Source organism: Lepus europaeus, chromosome 5 (genome assembly GCF_033115175.1).
Source record: "Lepus europaeus isolate LE1 chromosome 5, mLepTim1.pri, whole genome shotgun sequence".
Lineage (NCBI taxonomy): Eukaryota > Metazoa > Chordata > Mammalia > Lagomorpha > Leporidae > Lepus > Lepus europaeus.
The window spans coordinates 37,882,500-37,900,542 of NC_084831.1; the positions used below are offsets into that span (position 1 = coordinate 37,882,500).

At 47.4% G+C, this 18,043-nt stretch overlaps 1 protein-coding gene and 1 pseudogene across 2 annotated transcripts in view; both read left to right on the top strand.

The window, feature by feature from the left end:
- Positions 1 to 597: 597 nt before the first annotated feature.
- LOC133759075 (probable U3 small nucleolar RNA-associated protein 11) lies at positions 598 to 2,538 on the top strand (annotated as a pseudogene).
- An 8,279-nt stretch (positions 2,539 to 10,817) lies between these two features.
- Positions 10,818 to 18,043, top strand: part of RAD54L (RAD54 like) — a 28,002-nt gene continuing 20,776 nt past the window's right edge. For both annotated transcript variants that reach the window (XM_062191229.1, XM_062191230.1), the window contains exons 1-3: positions 10,818 to 11,419; positions 11,513 to 11,599; positions 13,627 to 13,746. In XM_062191229.1, the coding sequence (XP_062047213.1) occupies positions 11,417 to 11,419; positions 11,513 to 11,599; positions 13,627 to 13,746 (210 nt within the window). In that variant the 5' untranslated portion in view covers positions 10,818 to 11,416. The remainder of the gene's footprint in view (positions 11,420 to 11,512; positions 11,600 to 13,626; positions 13,747 to 18,043) is intronic.

The following is an 18,043-nucleotide window of genomic DNA, read 5'->3' on the forward strand; positions in this document are numbered from 1 at the left end:
TTCACAAAATTCAATAATGAAATCATTGTGGCCTAGAGTTTGTTATAGGGATCATTTTTGTAATAACATTCTTTGGTAAAGATAAGGCTATTAAGACTTTTATTTAATTTTGGCTCAGTTTTTTTTTTTTTAAAGGCAGAGTTACAGAGAGGGAGAGACACAGAGACAGAGAGATCTTCCATCTACTGGTTCACTCCCCAAATGGCCGCAATGGCCAGGGCTGGGCCAGGCCAAAGCCAGGAGCCAGGAGTTTCTGGGTCTCCTGTGAGGGTGCCCAGGCTCATTTTCTTCTGCTTTCCCAGGAGCATTAGCAGGGAGCTCGATCAGAAGTGGAGCAGCCGGGACTCAAACCGGTGACCATATGGGATGCTGGCATGGCATCCCATACTTTACCCCAGTATGCCACAATGCTGGCCCCTTTGCCCCTTTGCTTACTTTTAATAGATTATGTTCTGCAAAGAATTTGTTCATTTCATCTAACTTGTTGAATTTATTGGCATAATTTTGCCTGTAACACTCCCTTGTTGTTGTTGTTGTTTTGGGGCTGGCACTGTGCTGTAGTAGGCTAAGCTTCCACCCCTGGCACCAGCATATCAGATGGGCTCTGGTTCGTGTCCTGGCTGCTATGGCTTTGGAAAGCAGTAGGAGATGGCCCAAGTGCTTGGGCCCCTGCAACCGCATGGGAGGCTGGGAAGAAGCTCCCAGCTCTTGGCTTCAGACCAGCCCAACTCTGGCCATTGAAGCCATCTGGAGAGTGTACAGGTGGATGGAAGAGCTCTCTCTCTCTCTCTCTCTCTCTCTCTGTAACTCTGCCTTTCTTTTCTTTTTTCCTTCCTTCCTTCCTTTTTAATTTTTTTTAAAGATTTATTTATTTATTTGAGAGGAAGAGATACAGCGAGAGAGGGAAAGAGCTCTTCCGTCCGCTGGTTCACTCCCCAAATGGTCACAACAGCTGGAGCTGGGCAAATACGAAGCCAGGAACCAGGAGCTTCTTCCAGGTCTCCCACATGGATGAGGGGACCCAAGCACTTGAGACATCTTTCACTGCTTTCCCAGGTGCATTAGCAGGGAGCTGGACTGGAAGTGGGGCAGCTGGGACTTGAACTGACACCCAAATGGGATGCCAGCATTGCAGATGAACCCATCTACTTTTACAATACATACATACACACACACATACACAGACACACACACACATTTAAAAAAAGATTCAGATTAAACTCCAGGATGGAGTTCATGTTATTTTTTTTTTAATTAAACTTTTATTTAATGAATATAAATTTCCAAAGTACAGCTTATGGGTTACAATGGCTTCCCCCTTCCAAAATTTCCCTCCCACCCACAACCCTCCCCTTTCCCGCTCCCTCTCCCCTTCCAATCACATCATGATTTATTTTCAATTCTCTTTATATACAGAAGATCAGTTTAGTATATATTAGGTAACGATTTCAACAGTTTGCCCCCATATAGTAACACAAAGTGAAAAAAAATACTGTTGGAGTACTAGTTATAGCATTAAATAAGAGTGTACAGTACATTAAAGACAGAGATCTTACATAATATATTTTTTTTAAAAATTAATTTTCTATGCCATTTCCAATTTAACACCAGGTTTTTCCTTTTTCCATTTCCAATTCTCTTTATATACGGAGGAGTTCATGTTATTAAGGAGACTAAGGACAATGTCGTTCCAGGACAGCTGAAGCTGATGAGAACTCAGGATGTCAAATACAGAAGAATGAAGAAGATCGTAGAAGCTAAGAAAATTCAGTGACTAAAATCAGAGCTCCATCTGCTGGATTTCCATGGGGAGCAACAGAAGAAGCCTGTGCTCTTTTGACACCACAAAGGAAGTTGGACAGTTCGATGTGACTCACCTGTAGACAGCCTTGGAACTAGTTGGCAGAGTCTTCAATAGACCCAGGTCGAGACCTTGCAGGAGGAAAAAGTGAAAGCAGTTACTCATCAGACTCGCCGTAAGCGGATAGCTAGAGAGAGGCAGGAGCAACACAGCTGCCTGACTCAGCAGACTGACAGGAGAAACTGTTCAATACTGCACAGGAAATTCAAACTTGCAAAGATCTTATGGCTACAACTCACAAGGCAAAGGTGAAGAAACGCTGAACTCCCCAACTATTTTACAAAGTTCAGAGTCATCAAAAACGTTGAAGTGTTACAGACAAGCCTTGTCATTCTACATTGAAAAATCACTGTATTTTTTTGTTGTTGTTGTTGATTTCAAATTCCATCAGTCCACATGGCCTGGTTTTCCTGTTTGTAAGCATAATTGATCGTCGAGCTGACATTTGATATCTTTCTGTGAACAACATTGAAGCCGCTGTCTTTTTTGGTTGTGAAATCGGTCTTATTTTTAAATATTTAAATTTGTTTTTATTATGAGAGGTATAAATAGTGGAGCAGCGGGGACACGAACCTAATCCTGATACTTATTCAAGAACAGCAAATATTTATTGCATCTTTATCATGCTAGGAGCTAGAGCTGCAGCTGCTATAAGCATTCTAGTTTATTTCCTCCCTTTGGTGACACTGTACATAAGTTTTTGTTTGTTTTTATGTTAGTTGTAATTATGGTACATGTTTTTATATAGAAATATTTTAAGTAGTTCTTTTCCATGGTTGTTATATCACTAAAGTTTTTAAAAAATAATACGTGCTCATGGTAAAAATTAAAGTAACTACTGTTTAAAAAAAACGCACTGTCCACCTGACCCATCTCTCAGATACCAAAATTAGATCAAGTCTCCACCCTTCATCCATCCATCATTATTATAAGACTTTGAGGAAGCTGGTGCTGTGGTGTAGCAGGTAAAGCTGCCATCTGGGGTGCTGGCATCCCATATGGATGCTGGTTTGTGTCTAGCTGCTTCATTTCCAATCTGGCTACCTGCTGGTGTGCCTGGGGAAGCAGCAGAAGATGGCTCAAGAGCTTGGGTCCCTGCATCTAAGTGAGAGACCCAGAGGAGGCTCCTGGCTCCTGGCTTTGACCTGCCCCAGCCCTGACCTGTGTGGCCGTTTGGGGAGTAAACCAGAGGATGGAAGATTTCTTTCTCTGTCTCTCCTTCTCTTCCTCTCAGTAACTCTGCCTTTCTAATAAGTAAATAAATCTTTAAAATCTATATGTATTTAAATAAAATTTTAAAAAACTCTTTAGGGTTTAAATGTCTGCATGACTGTGGGGAGACAAGTCCTGTTCAATCAATAACAATGTCTAATTTGGTACAAAGACATTTTGAAATCCATTCTTAGTTTTTTTTTTCATAATATTCATTTTACATGATTTTTTTTGGAAGATATACTCTCTAAGCTGTTGATTTTATTTATTTATTTGAAAGTCAGAGTTACAGAGAGAGAGGAGAGGCAGAGAGAGGGAGAGAGAGGTCTTCTATCCGATGGTTCACTCTCCAAATGGCTGCCATGGTCGGAGCTGGGCCGATCTGAAGTCAGGAGCCAGGAGCTTCTTCGGGGTCTCCCACAAAGGTTCAGGGGCCCAAGGACTTAGGCCATCTTCTACTGCTTTCCCAGGCCACAGCAGAAAGCTGGATCGGAAGTGGAGCAGCAGGGACACAAACCAGTACCCATATGGGATGCCAGTGCTGCAGGCGGTGGCTTTACCTGCTTACACTACAGCACCGGCCCTACTGTTGATATTTTTTAAACTGTTTCTATGGCCTTTATTCTTTTTTTTTTTTTAAGATTTATTTATTATCTGAAAGGCAGAGTTACAGAGAGGCAGAGGAAGAGAGACAGAAAGGTCTTCCACAGGCTGGTTCACTCCCCAGATGGCTGTAATGGCCGGAGCTGCATTGATCTGAAGCCAGGAGCCAGAAGCTTCTTCTGGGTCTCCCACATAGGTGCAGGGGCCCAAGCACTTGGGCCATCCTCTTCTGCTTTCCCAGGCCACAGCAGAGAGCTGGATTGGAAGTGGAACATCTGGGACGCAAACTGATGCCCAAAAGGGAATGCTGGCACTTCAGGCAGTAGCTTTACCTGCTATGCCACAGTGCTGGCCCCCTCCCTCTTTTGATCCAGCTTCTTGCTAACCCATGCCCTGTGAGGCAGCAGTGATGGCTCAAGTAGTTGGTTTCCTGCCACCCACATGGAAGGCTCCTGTGTTCAGCCTGGCACAGCCCTAGCTGTTACAGGCATTTGGGGAGTGAACCAGCACAAGGAAGAACTGTCTGTCTCTGTCTCTGTCTGCCTTTCAAATTAGTAAAAATAAAGTATTTAGAGAGAAAACAGAGGGAGTTAGAGTGCATATAAAATCTAGATCCAGCCTTTTCACCAACATGGTGCCAATGGTGAGAAAGGAAACTCCTGTCGCCACTCCCCCACCCCCCTGCCAAAGCCAAAGCCAGAGCAAAGGCTTTGAAGGCCAAGATGGCAGTGCTGGGAGCCACCCACAGCCACACAAGAAAGAAGATCCATACGTCACTCACCTCCAGAGGCAGCCCAGATGTCTTTGGAAGAATGCCCCAGGAGAACCAAGTTTGATCACTCTGCTTGACCACTGAGTCTGCTGTGAAGACAACAGCTGTGTTCACTGTGGAGGCCAACCAGCAGCAACTCAAACAGGCCGTGGAGAAACCACATGACACCCCGTGCCCGAGGCCAACGCCCTCGGCAGGCCTGGTGGGAGAAGGCAGCATCCGTTCCACTGGCTCCTGACTATGATGCATTAGGTGTTGCTGACGACATCGGGATCGTCTACGCCGAGTCAGGTGGCTAATTCTAACGTATGCCTTTTCACCATACATGTGTATTTTTTGCAAAAGCAAGATCTAAACATATGCTGTCTGTAACAGTTTTTTTTTTTACTTCTTGAGAGGCTGATTTTATTGTACATTTGGACCCCATTTTTGTTATAATAATCACTATAAAGTTAGAACATAACTCATACTTTTTAATATGAAAAGGCATAAAAGTTTCCTTATAAACAATTTCTCACTTATTTATCATGTAATGGCAAATGCATCTGCAATACCAAGTATGATTTTTTTTTTTTTTTTGAGAAACAAGTCAGAGCAAACCCACCATTAAGGAAAACCTGAATACAAAATAGACTATGAACTTTGAGACAAAGACCACTATTTTGCATATTCCTGACAAGATTCTTAGAATATAATTTCTCAGGGACCGGTGCTGTGGCACAGTGGGTAAAGCTGTTGCTTGCATCCCACATGGGCTCCACTTCTGATCCATCTCCCTGCTATGGTCTGGGAAAGCAGTAGAAGACAGCCTTGAGCCCCTGCACATTTGTGGGAAACCTGGAAGAAGGTCCTGGCTCCTGGCTTCAGATTGGCTCAGCTCTGGCTGTTGTGGGAGTGAACCAGCAGATGGAAGACCTCTCTCTCCTTGCCTCTGCCTCGCCTCCCTGTAATCTTTCAAGTAAAATAAGTGAATCTTAAAAAAAATAGTTTCTCAGTTAATGAATAGTAAATTAATTTACTAACTAAATTATCAACTATGGAACTTCCTGACAGTATAAAGTAAATGGATAATTCATAAAAAACTGGTTGCTAGATATTAATGACTTCAAAACAACAAAATTTAGTAATAAATGTTTAAAAAGCACCCAGTATAACTGCTAATCTCTAAAATGAGTGTATCTGTCTTATAAGCTAAACAAAACACATCAATTTTTCTCTTGATTAAAGGTAGTGGAAATGCCAAAGAATAAGGGCCAGACCACTAATTATAGCTCATGTTTACAAATCTAGCACCATAATTCCAGCCTTAGGACGTCCCAAGCAGCTGGGAGGAGGATACTAGGAAAGGCAAGGATGCTAGAACTGTCCGGGTAGCTCTTAACTTGTGGCCCCATTTTTTTTTTTTTTTCTGAGACAACACAGAGTCTGGGCAAAGAAGAAGCTGACCGAGGTTGGAGAGGAAAGCAAATGCTTTGGGATCAGATGGTAAAGACAGAATCAGTGTATCCAGAAGGCAGTGCTGGCGTCAGTCTCAGGAACTGGGAGGTTTCTTCCAGGCATCCAAGTCCTTTTTAATTTCTGCAAGCTTTTCAGCCAAGTTTGGTATGTCATCACTCTGAGCCAGATACATTCCAACCATGTTGCCAAAAGCAAATCTAAGCAGGAACTGGAGTGTGATGTCGGCATGAAGAAAGAGATATATTTTACATTAAAAAAAAAAATTGAGGAGAGGCAGAGAGACAGACCAAGAGAGAAACAGAGGTGGACAGAGAGTGTGCCCATGCACGGGCTCACTCCCTAAATGTCATGCACTCCAGTATGGTTGTGGATGTCCTAAGCAGTGATTTAACTGCTATGCCAAAGACCTGACCCTTTTGGATTCTAAATGGCTCAAGAGAAGAAAAGATTTTAAAATAAGGATTTATTTATTTGAAAAGCAGCATTACAGAGAGAGGGAGAGACATGCGGAGGGGAGTAGAGAAAGAGAGATCTTTCTTCTGCTAGTTCACTTCCCAAATGGTTATAACAGCTCAGGCTGGTCCAGACGGAAGCCAGGAGCCTAGAACTCTATCAGGTCTCCTACATGGGTGGCAGGGGTCCATGTACTTTGGTAATGTTCTACTGCTTTCCCAGGTGCCTCATCAGGGAGCTGGATTGGAAGCAGAGTAGCAAGGATTCGAATTGGCACCCATGTGGGATGCTCGCATTATAGGTGGTGGCTTAACCTGCTGTGCCACAATGCTGATCCTGAAGAATCTTTTTTTTTTTTTAAAGACAGACTTTTATATTAACTCGCAATATTAGTTTTCTATGGCTACCTGGTCTGAACCAGATCTCCAAAGGTCAATACCAGAGTGCCAGTTGGGTTGTATGGTCCTTCGAAGAATCTAGGGGTGTAAAGCTGCCACAAAACACACCAAACACCAGAGTTAAGGGAAAGGTTTATTGTCGGGTGAGAGAAGCCTGATGGGCCAGGGGGAAGAGGACGAGAGAGTAAGCGACAGAGGGATCAGGAGAGAGAGAGAGCATGTTGCTGGAAGCAGGTCCTGTTATGTTTGCTGGGGGGCAGGAAAGTGGGAGCTGCAAATCCCATTAGGGTGGGGGTGGAGCTGACACCTGTGGTTAGGCCATGGGGCTTAGGACTGAAGCTTACTTTGCAAGGTGGCCACGGGGGCCAGAACCTAAGATGTCTGGCGCATAGCATGGATAAGATGGCACCATTTTACTAACAAGGGGAGACTCTCTTCTCTCTCTGACACTGACTCTTCTGCCTCCTTCCTCTTAAAAGGACCCTTGTGACTATGTTGGGCCCACTGAGATAATCCAGAATCATCTCCTTGTCTAAAGGTGAGACGGTGAACAACCTTAACACCATCCGCAGCTGTAATTCTCCTTAGCAATTTAACTTTTCACAGTCAGGATCCAGAGATTATGATGTATCTTTTTTAAAAATATTATTTATTTATTTATTTGAGAGGCAGAATTACAGACAGAGGAAGAGACAGAGAGAAAGGTCTTCCATCCCCTGGTTCACTCCTCAAATGGCCACAACGCTTGGAACTGAGCTGATCCAAAGTCAGGAGCCAGGAGCTTCTTCTGGGTTTCCCACATGGGTGCAGGGGTCCAAGGACTTGGGCCATTCTCTGCTGCTTTCCCAGATGCATGGAGCAGCTAGGACTTCAACAGGTGCTGCACTGTAGGCTGGGGCTTTAATTCATTGTGCCAGAGTATCTTTTTAGGTGGCTACCACCCCAACATGGGTTACATAGTTACTATTTTTGGTGATCTTCATTCCTTCCTGTAGATGAGATGGTGTCAGTCCCTTTAGTCTGAACAATTTTTTTAAAAAAAAGATTTATTTATTTGAAAGGCAGAGTTACAGACAGACAGAGACAGAGAAAGAGCATGAAATCTTCCATCTGCTGGTTCACTCCCCAAATTGCATCAATGGCCAGAGCTGGGCTAGTCCAAAGCCAGGAGCCAGGAGCTTCATCTGGGTCTCCCACATAGGTACAGGGGCCCAAGAACTTGGGCCAGCCTCTGGTGCTTTCCCAGGGGCATTAGCTGGATCAGAAGTAGAACAGCTGGGACTCCAGCTGGCGCCTATATGGGATGCCAGCGCTGTAGATAGCAGCTTAACCCGCTGCACCAGTGTTGGCCCCTCTCTCTTTTAGTTTTCTCTCTCTCTCTCTCTCTTTTTTTTTTTTGACAGGCAGACTGGATAGGTTGAGAGAGAGAGAGACAGAGAGAAAGGTCTTCCTTTGCCGTTGGTTCATCCTCCAATGGCCGCTGTGGCTGGCGCATCTCGCTGATCCGAAGCCAGGAGCCAGGTGCTTCTCCTGGTCTCCCATGCGGCTGCAGGGCCCAAGGACTTGGGCCATCCTCCACTGCCTTCCCGGGCCATAGCAGAGAGCTGGCCTGGAAGAGGGGCAACCGGGACAGAATCCGGCGCCCCAACCGGGACTAGAACCCTGTGTGCCGGCGCCGCAAGGCGGAGGATTAGCCTGTTAAGCCACGGCGCCGGCCAGCCCCTCTCTCTTTTAAAAATCAAAATTTTTTTTCATCCATTTGAAAGGCAGAGTGATAAGGGAGAAGACAGAGAAAGAGAGAAGTTAACCATCTGCTGGGGTCACCCCACCAGCCTAAGGCCTGCCACAGGGCTAGGCCAGGCAGAAACCAGCCAGGATGCTGGAACTTCATCTGAGTCTCCCGTGTGGATGGCAGGGACTCAAGCACTTCAGCCATCAACTGTTGTATCCCAGAATGCATTAGCAGGAAGTTGGATCGGAAGCAGAAGTGCTGGGACATGAACCAGCGCTCCATGTGGGATGCAGGGATCCCGAAAGGTCACTCGATCTCTGTGCCACAAAGCCTCTTCCTAGAGGCAGATTTACTATGAAGCAAAGCTAAGGTTCAGGACCCACAGCACAGACCCTGGGAGTTATGAAAATTACTAGGGTTGGATGGGGATTTGTAAGTAGGCGTCCCAGTTGGGAAGGAGCCAGATTGCAACAGGAAGCATTCCTGATCAATTGCCTCCAGAGGTTGCAAAAGAAAGGGCTCTAGCTTCCCAAAATTCTGTAATTGGTTGGGTGTGTTTTTCTCAATCTGAATTCTTAGTAAGTATTAACACAGCTACCTAATGTTAGAAAATCTGAAAAATTGCTAACACTTCAGGTTTCACCTCGTTCTGTTGGGTGAGAGCAAGAATTCTGGAGCCTGAGTTCAAATCCTGACTATAATCAACAGGTGCCTGACCTGGGGCCTCTCTAAGCTTATTTCCTCACTTTTAAAACAGGGGTATTAGCAAACCTATCTCGCAGTTGTGAGCAGTAAATAATCACAGCTGAGAAGCTCATGAGTGCTGGGTGGTAAATCACATGTGTGCACCATTGCCATTGTTAGCAAGCACCTAGGCTAGGTCCTGCTGACTCCTGTTAGAACCCATTAGGCCACTAAGGCACAGACAGTTGACCCCAAACCCAATGACACTGGGCACGGTTAATCCAAAGGCTGGTGGAATTTTTATTGCCAGGCAAAGCCCCTCACCTGGGACATTCCAAACTGCTAAGACACCCAGCCTTTCTGTAGGTCCCTTATCTCCCGATCAGGGTCCACGTGGCACTCTGAGAACATCCACATGTCTCCCAAGAAGGCACTCTGCCTGCTGCCCTAGTGGAATGAAGCCTGACTTCAAACCCACGCCCTCTGTCCTGACAGGTTGAACCCTCTCTTTACCCACCTATTCTGTGCCCCCTAAAATAAAAATATTTTCTGCCTTAATGAGTCATCTGGATGCTTATTCGAACCCTAAAATCCTAAAGCCTAACACCAACACGGTTTGGGCTAGAAAAAAGAAAACCCCTGCCTTCAATGCTGGCATCCCATATAGGGGCTCATTTGAGTCCTTGGCTGCTCCACTTTCGATCCAGCTCCCTGCTAATGCACCTGGGAAAGCAGTGGGAGATGGCCCAAGTGCTTAGGCCCCTGCACCCACGTGGGAGCAGATGGAAAGTCTCTGTCTCTCCCGCTATCTCTCTGTGACTTTCAAATAAATATTTGAGATTTTTTTATTTGAAAGGCAGAGTTATAGAGACAGAGAGCTGACATCTTCCATCTCCAGGTTCACTCCCCAAAGTGGCCGAAAGGGCTGGAGCTGGACCAATGCGGAGCCAGGAGGTTCTTCTGGGTCTTCAGGGGCCCCAGCAATTGGGCCAACTTCTGCTACTTTCCCAGGCACATTAGCAGGGACCTGGATTGGAAGTGGAGCAGGTGGTCTGGAACCCGCGCCCATATTGCATGCCGGCATCGCCGGCAGAGGCTTAAAGCCGTCCCCATAAATAAATCTGGGAAAAAAAAAAAAAATAAAACAACCAAAAACAAAACCCTCCAAACCGAGAAAAATCAGGTCCTCTGGGAGCTTCCATTACTAAGCCCACCACGGGGCAGTCGGGGCGGAGCACCCGCCGATGGGCGAGGCCTGACTCCACCCTGCGTCCTTCGCTCCAGGTATGACCCCGGGAAGATGCGATCTGCCCTGAGCCCGACCTAAGCGCGCAGAAATTTGCGGTGCACATTCCGCGCTCTAAGTCGTCCCTTAAGTTGCCGCGGGGACAGCTCTCCCGCCTGGGACAATAGCCGGCGGAACTGCACCCCGCTCGGCTCTAATTCCGCGGGGCCTGGCCCACCCAGCGCCCCACTCCCTGGCCGATCTGCAGCTCTGCCCCCCAGACCTTCGCAGCCGCTGCACCTAGGCCCGCCCCTTCCTTGGTCGCGAGCGCCGAACGCATCGAACGTAGCCAATGGGTGATGCGGCGGCAACGCGGCGGGAGGTTCGATTGACCCGGCCTGGCGGGTCGGGAAGTCCGGGCGGCTGTTAACGCGCGCTTTGGCCAGAGGAGGGTTACCGGGGAGCTGCGTAGGCCTGAGTCCGTCCCTGCTGCTCCTTTCTGCCCCTCCTGGGATTCTTTTCCCAAACTGGGTCTTTTACTGGTCCCTTTGGGGTCCCTGCTGGACCTCTCTGAGTCCGGGCTTCGTATCCGCGTTCCAACCCGGGAAATTCTCCTTCTCCGGACTCGGCGCCTGGCCCTGAAGCCTTGGACTTGAACCTCAGCTTCTCTCTCCTTGCCCGTGACTGCCTTAGCCCCGCAACAATCTCCTTCCGAAACCCCGACTGGGACCATCATCCTGATCCTACCCGGTCCGGCCTGGGACTCCACCCCTCCCCCACCCCACTCTTAACGCTGCCGGGACCCTCCCTCTGGCCTAGTCTTCCGCCTCGCTTAACTGGCAGCAGACACGCTCGCACACTTGGGGCCCGGGCGCTAGCCCGTGGCCGAATTCATTCCAACCATGTCCCCTCTGTAGTTGGCAGCCTCCTCCGTAGCAGGCCCTAGCTCTGCATTCTCAGCTGCCGGCGCCTTTGGTCTTTGGCTAATGGGCTCTTGACTTGTGCTCCTGAGCCCAGGATGGTGAGTGTGGGCCTAGGGGAGAAGAGAGGCTGTTCTAGTGGGCCCGGGCTTCAGGATCCCTGTAGGTTTTCAATTTTCCTTTTTCCCTTGCAGAGGAGGAGCTTGGCTCCCAGCCAGCTGGCCAAGAGAAAGCCGGAGGGCAGATGCCCTGAGGATGCAGACTGGCAGCCCGAGACCGAGGTGAGTACTCCAGTGGGCAGAAAGGAAGCCTGGGCTTGGTTTCTGGAGTTCCCTAGTCACCCCCAGAAGCCTTTCATATGTTCAGTAAACTTCTTGTTTTAATTTATGTATTTGAAAGACTGACAGAAAGAGAGAGGGAGAGAGAGAAAGAGATCCTCTGTCTGCTGGCTCACTCTCCAAATGGCTGCAATGGCCAGGGCTGGGCCAGGACAAATGTAGGAGCCCGAAACACCTTCTGGGTCTCCCATCTGGGTGTCAGGGGCTCAGATATTGAGCCATCTGCTGCTTTCTCAGGCGCCTTCACAGGGAGCTGGGTCAGAAGCAGAGCAGCTGGGACTTGAACACACTGACACCCTGACATGGATGCTGGTGTCCCAGGTGGCAGCTTAAGCCAAGCCATAGCACTGGCCCCTATATATGTTCAGTAAACTTTTAGTGAGGGTTTACTATGTGCTAGACATTGAACACGATTAATGAAATCTTTGTCTTCAAGTAATCTCTAGAAGCTAATATATACTTTTTATTTTTTAAAGATTTATATATTTATTTGAAAGTGTTACATACAGAGAGAAGTAGAGGCAAAGAGAGAGAGAGAAAGAGAGAGAGAGGTCTTCCATCTGCTGGTTCACTCCCCAGTTGGTTGCAGCAGCCGAGCTGTGCTAATCCGAAGCCAGGAGCTTCTTCCGGGTCTCCCACGTGGGTGCAGGGGCCCAAGGACTTGGGCCATTTTCTACTGGTTTCCCAGGTCATAGCAGAGAGCTGGATAGGAAGTGGAGGAGCAGGGACTTGAACCAGCACCCATATGGGATGTGGCACTGCAGGCGGTGGCTTTACCCGCTATGCCATAGCGCCAGCCCCAGCTACTATATCCTTAATTTTCTTGGTGGGGAGGAGTGTCCCAAAGCAAAAGAGCAGCTTGGGTTGGGCTCTTTGACTTCGTTGGGAAAAGATGGGCTCCACCACACAGCAGCCAGCAGCCTGGTCTTTTACTCTTTGTCCTCCGCCAGGGGTCACAGTAGAGTATTGTGAGCTTACTTTAGGATCCTGAGCTCACGTGGGCCTAGAGGAGTTGTACCCTCCAATTCCTGTTCATACAGTGCGTTCTGTTTGGGGCTGTGCTCCCCTTGGACGCTTGCAGGGAAGGGCTGTGAGCAGGACCTATGTAAATCAAAACAAATAGCACAATGCAGCATGTACTTGAGAGAGTAAGCAGCTCAAGCAGCAAGGGCTTGGTCACTGGAGCGCTGGAGCAGAGAATCAGCTAAGGACTGGACGGCACTTTCTGGTAGGGGCAGTGTGGTAAAGGCATGTAGAGAGGGCACGGGAGCCTGGCGTTTGTTTCAGATGTGTCTAAAGGATCACTGGAGTTTCAGATAGCTGGGCAGGCTGGTACAAGTGAGTTCTGGCCTGGTGGCGTGGTGTGATTTCCTCTGTAGTTACAAGGGGACTCCTCTACCTGTGAGAAAGGCATATTAGCTTCCTCTGGGCACTTATAGGGTCTCAGACTTGAACTTGGGGGAGGGGGGGCAGCATTCTCAGCATGAATAGTGCTGTTTGTTGCTGGTGGCATTTGAAAATGGTTTAGGAGCCAGTGTCCTCACTGCCATGGGGTGAACTGAGTGGCCTCAATGGGGACAATGGTACTCTGGTCCCTCCCTCAGGAAACTTAGGGAGGGAAACATTTGTTTGCTTAACCATTTCTTGAAGTTTTTGGAGCGAAGTTTTGGGGTCACCATAACTCCATGCTGCTGGTGGACTTTGATCACAGGCCTTCCTTCATTCACCTCTCCCATCGCCCTGGACCGCCCCTCAGTTTAGGCGAGGCACTTAATCTCATTAAGCTCCAGTTTCTCTCATCTATGCAATCAGGATAATACTAAACATATCACAGGGTTACTGTGAAGATGCTACACACTCATACGTGGGAAGTGGTCGTTAGCACAGTGCCTGGCACCTCAAGTGTTTGTTGCCTTTATGGTGATCTGTGTGGTCTTCCTGACTTCAGCTTCTCCATTTCTCTCTCCTAGACTCCTAAGAAACAGAAATCCAGAAGTGAGAACCAGATGCAGGAATGCTTCCTGTCTCCTTTCCGGAAACCTTTGACTCAGCTGAGCGATCGACCACCCTGTCTGGATAGCAGTCAACATGTAAGTCAGAGCTGTAGCTTACCTGTATGTGTGTGTCCACTCGTTTTGCCTAGGTAGACTCCTCCACGGATATCTCTCCTTGCTCCACAGAAAAGTAGCCTGACCATAGCTGCTGTAGCCTGCTTGGAGATGTGTGCCTGACTCGAAGTCCTCCCTTGTTTACGGCTGCATGGGCGCCAGGGCTCAGGTGGCTGCAGTCCCTGAGAAAGCAAGGGTAGAGGAGAGCAAAGGTCACAGTGGGGATATTAGAGTTTTGTTATTTTCATGTATTTCCTCCAGTAAAGTCTAACTTAATCACTGCTATGACAGGTACTATGTATTATCTTACACGGTGCTCATTTTTTAAGGTGGGAGCCAGCGTTGTGGTGCAGCGGGTTTAAGCCATTGCTTGCAATGCTGGCATTCCATACTGGAGCATCAGTTTGAGTCCAGACTGTTCTGTTTCCCATCTGGCTCCTTGCTAATGCACCTGGGAAGGCAGCAGAAGATGGCCCAAGTAACTGGGCATCTGCCACCCACGAGGGAGACCGGGATGGAGTTCTTGGCTCTTGGCTTTGGCCTGGTTCAGCCCCAGCCATTCAGGCATTTGGGGAATGGGTCAGCAGATGGAAGATGTCTTTCTGTCTCTCCTGTGTCTCTGTGTCACTCTGCCTTTCAAATATATTTTTTTTAAATATTTATTTATTTGAAAGAGTTACAGAGAGGCAGAGGCAGAGAGAGAGAGAAGTCTTCTATCCGCTGGTTCAGTCTGCAAATGGCCAAAATGGCTGGAGCTGAGCCAATCCAAAGCCAGGAGCCTGGAGCTTCTTCCGAGTTTTCCTTGTGGGGGTCGGGGCCCAAGGACTTGGGCCATCTTCTACTGCTTTCCCAGGCCATAGCAGAGAGCTGGATCAGAAGTGGAGCAGCCTAGACTCGAACCTGCACCCACATGAGATGCTGGCGCTGCAGGTGGCGACTTTACAGGGCTAAATTGTCTGAAGTTATTCAGTAATCCGTGTGTGGAGCAGATTCTTAGCTCCAAGGCTCATCCTGCCAGGCTTTCTGTGAAACACTTTGATACAAATAAACATATTTATTTGTTTGAAAGGCAGAGGCACAGAGGGATCTTCCATCCATTGGGTCACTCCTTCAAATGTCTTCAACAGCTGATGCTGTTTCACTGTGAAACCAGGAGCGGGGAACTCAATTCATGTGGTAGCAGGGACCCCAGAACTTGAGCCACCACTGCTGCCTTCAAGGGTATTCATTACCAGGAAGCTGGGATTGGAACGAGCAAGGACTTGAACTCAGGCACTCTGATTTGGCATGTGGATATCCAAGCAACAGCTTAACCAAATGCATATGCCAAATGTCAGCCTTCAGTAGAACATTTTTGAAGGAGAAAATGGGAATATATTGATGGGAATATGTAACTGAGGCTAGTCAACTTTATGTTTAGCAAACATTAAAGAACATTTTAAAGTACTATTTGAAAAGGATATATGTAACTATGTAAGTTATAAAATAAACCCCTGTGAACCCACCATTCAGGACCAGAACATTGCCATAGCTGTAATCCTCTTCATAGCCCTTTAGGTAACCACTGTCCTGAATTGTTTTCATCATACTTTGTTTTGTGTGATAATTTTATGATGATTGTATTAATAGTTCCACAGTGTGTGTTTTGATCTTTAATAAATAGCATTAAAATGGTGTGTAGTTCTAGGACACTTTTCATTCAGGATTCTTTTTTTTTTTAAGATTTATTTTTGGGGCCGGTGCTGCGGGGTAGTGGGCAAAGCCTGCAGTGCTAGGATCCCATATGAGTGCCAGTTTGAGTCCCAGCTGCTGTGCTTCCGACCCAGCTCTCTGCTGCTGCACCTGAGAAAGCAATGAAAGATGGCCCAAGTCCATGGCCCCCTCTCCATGTGGGAGACCCAGATGAAGCTCCTGGCTTTGGTCTGGTCCAGCCATTGCCATTTGTGAACAAGCAGATGGAAGACATTCTCATTCATTCCCTCTCCCCCTCCCCTCCCTCTCCTCCTTTCCCTTTATATAGAAAAAGATTTTATTTGAAAGAATTATAGAGAGAGGGACATCTTCCATCCACTGGTTCACTCTAAATGTCTGCAATGGCCAGGGCTAGGACACCCAAGCCAGGAGCTTCATCTGGGGCTGCCTCGAGGGTACAGGGGCCCAAGGACTTGGATCATCTGCTGCTCGTTTCCCAGGTGCATTAGCAGGAAGCTGGGTTGGGAGTGGAGATGTTGACATTGTAGACAGCTGCTTAATCTATTGAACCACAACACTGGCTTCTTAGGAAAGAGAAGGAGAGACGGCTCTTTCATTTGCTGGTACACTCCCCAAATGGCTGCAGTGACCAGGGTTGGAAGGCCAAAGCCAGAAGCCTAGAACTCCACCTGGATCTGGGTCTCCCATGTGGGTGGCAAGGGCCAAGTACTTAGGTCATCTTCTGCCACCTAGTGGCATTAGGAAGAGGTGGATTGGAAGTAGAGCAGCTGGGATTGGAACTGGCACTGATCTGGGTACCTGCTTCACAGGTGGCAACCTAACTCTGTGTCACAACTCCAGTCCCCACCCCCATCCCCATTAGGTTTCTTTTTAAAGATTTATTTATTTGAAAGGCAGAGTTAGAGGGAGAGACAGAGATTTTTATCTGCTGGATCACTCCCCAAGTGGCTGCAATGGCTGGGGGCTGAATCATGCCCAAGCCAGGAGCTTCATCTGGGTCTCCCATGTGGGTAGCAGGGGCCCAGGTATTTGGACCATCATCTGATGCTTTCTCAGGTGTGTTAGCAGGAAACTGGATTGGAAGTGGTGCAGCCAGGATTTGAACTGGCGCTCATATGGGATGCCAGCAGTGAAAGAAAGTCCATAGAGCTTGGGTTATTTTTTTATATATATACTCATGCAGTCATAGAATATACCTTAGTTTATGGAGTAAGAGGCTCAAAAGGCAAAAATGTCTGTATCACAAGAGTCATAATGTAGCCTTGGAAATGAGCTTGGAGTGCCTATAGGATATCTAGGATTAGAGGCAATTACAAATGTGGGTATGAAGTATAGAAGTGAGGAATGAACCAGAAATAGATTTAGAGGTTATTAGCATAGAGATATTTTACATCTTGGAAGTACATTGAGATATTGGAGTGAATGTGCGGTCTGAAGAGCTAGGGATAAACCCTGAGCCCTGGGACTGGCATTGTGGCACAGTGAGTTAAGCCACCAATTGTAACTCTAGCATCCCACATCAGAGTGCTGGTTCGAGTTCTGGCTTCTCTGCTTCTGATCCAGCTTCCTGCTGATATGCCTGGGAAGGTAGCAGATGATGCCCCACGGTACTTAGGACCCTTTCCACCCACATAGGAGACCAAATGGAGTTCTTGGTTTTTGGCTTCAGCCTGGCCCGGACCTGGCTATTGTAGCCATTTGGGAAGTGAACCGGTGGATGAAAGATTTCTCCTCCTATCATCACTTTCTCCCCGTTACTCTTTCAGATGAATAAATATTTTATTCAAATGCAAAAAGTGTGCAAATAAAGAATTTGGTTAGGCCTTTCTCCAGCCTTAACCTTGTTGTGTTGTTGAGTGTGATAATGAAATTTATTTCTCTACATTCTTTTTCTATCTTCCAATAGGTCACAAAAAATATTCATTATATTTGTCCTATTTAAAGTGCATTGAGGGGCTGGTGTTGTGTAATGGGTAAAGCTGCTGCCTGTGATGCCAGTATCCCATATATGTACCTGTCTGTGTTCTGGCTGCTCCATTTCCAATCCAGCTTGTTGCAAATGGCCTGGGAAAAACAGAGGAGGATGGCCTAAGTGTTTGGGCCCCTGATGATTGTACGGGAGACCTGAATGAAGCTCCTGTCTTTGGCCTGGCCTAGTCCTGGCTGTCGTAGCCTTCTGGAGAGTGAACCTGCAGATGGAAGATCTCTTTCTGTCTCTGTCTCTCTCTTTCTCTCTAACCATGACTTTCTTTTCTTTCTTTTTTAAGATTTATTTATTTATTTGAAAGGCAGAGGCACACAGAGAAAGAGATTTCCCATCTGCCGGTTTACTCCTCAAATAGCTGCAACAGCTGGAGCTGGGCCAATCTGAAGCCAGGAGCCCAGGAGCTTTCTCTAGGTCTCCCACACAGGTACAGGAGCCCAAGGACTTGAGTCATCTTTTACTGCTCTCCCAGGCCATAGCAGAGAGATGCATTGGAAGTGGAGCACCAAGACTTGAACTGGCACTCATATGGGATGCTGGCACTTAAGGCGGCAGCTTTACCTGCTACGCCACAGTACCAGC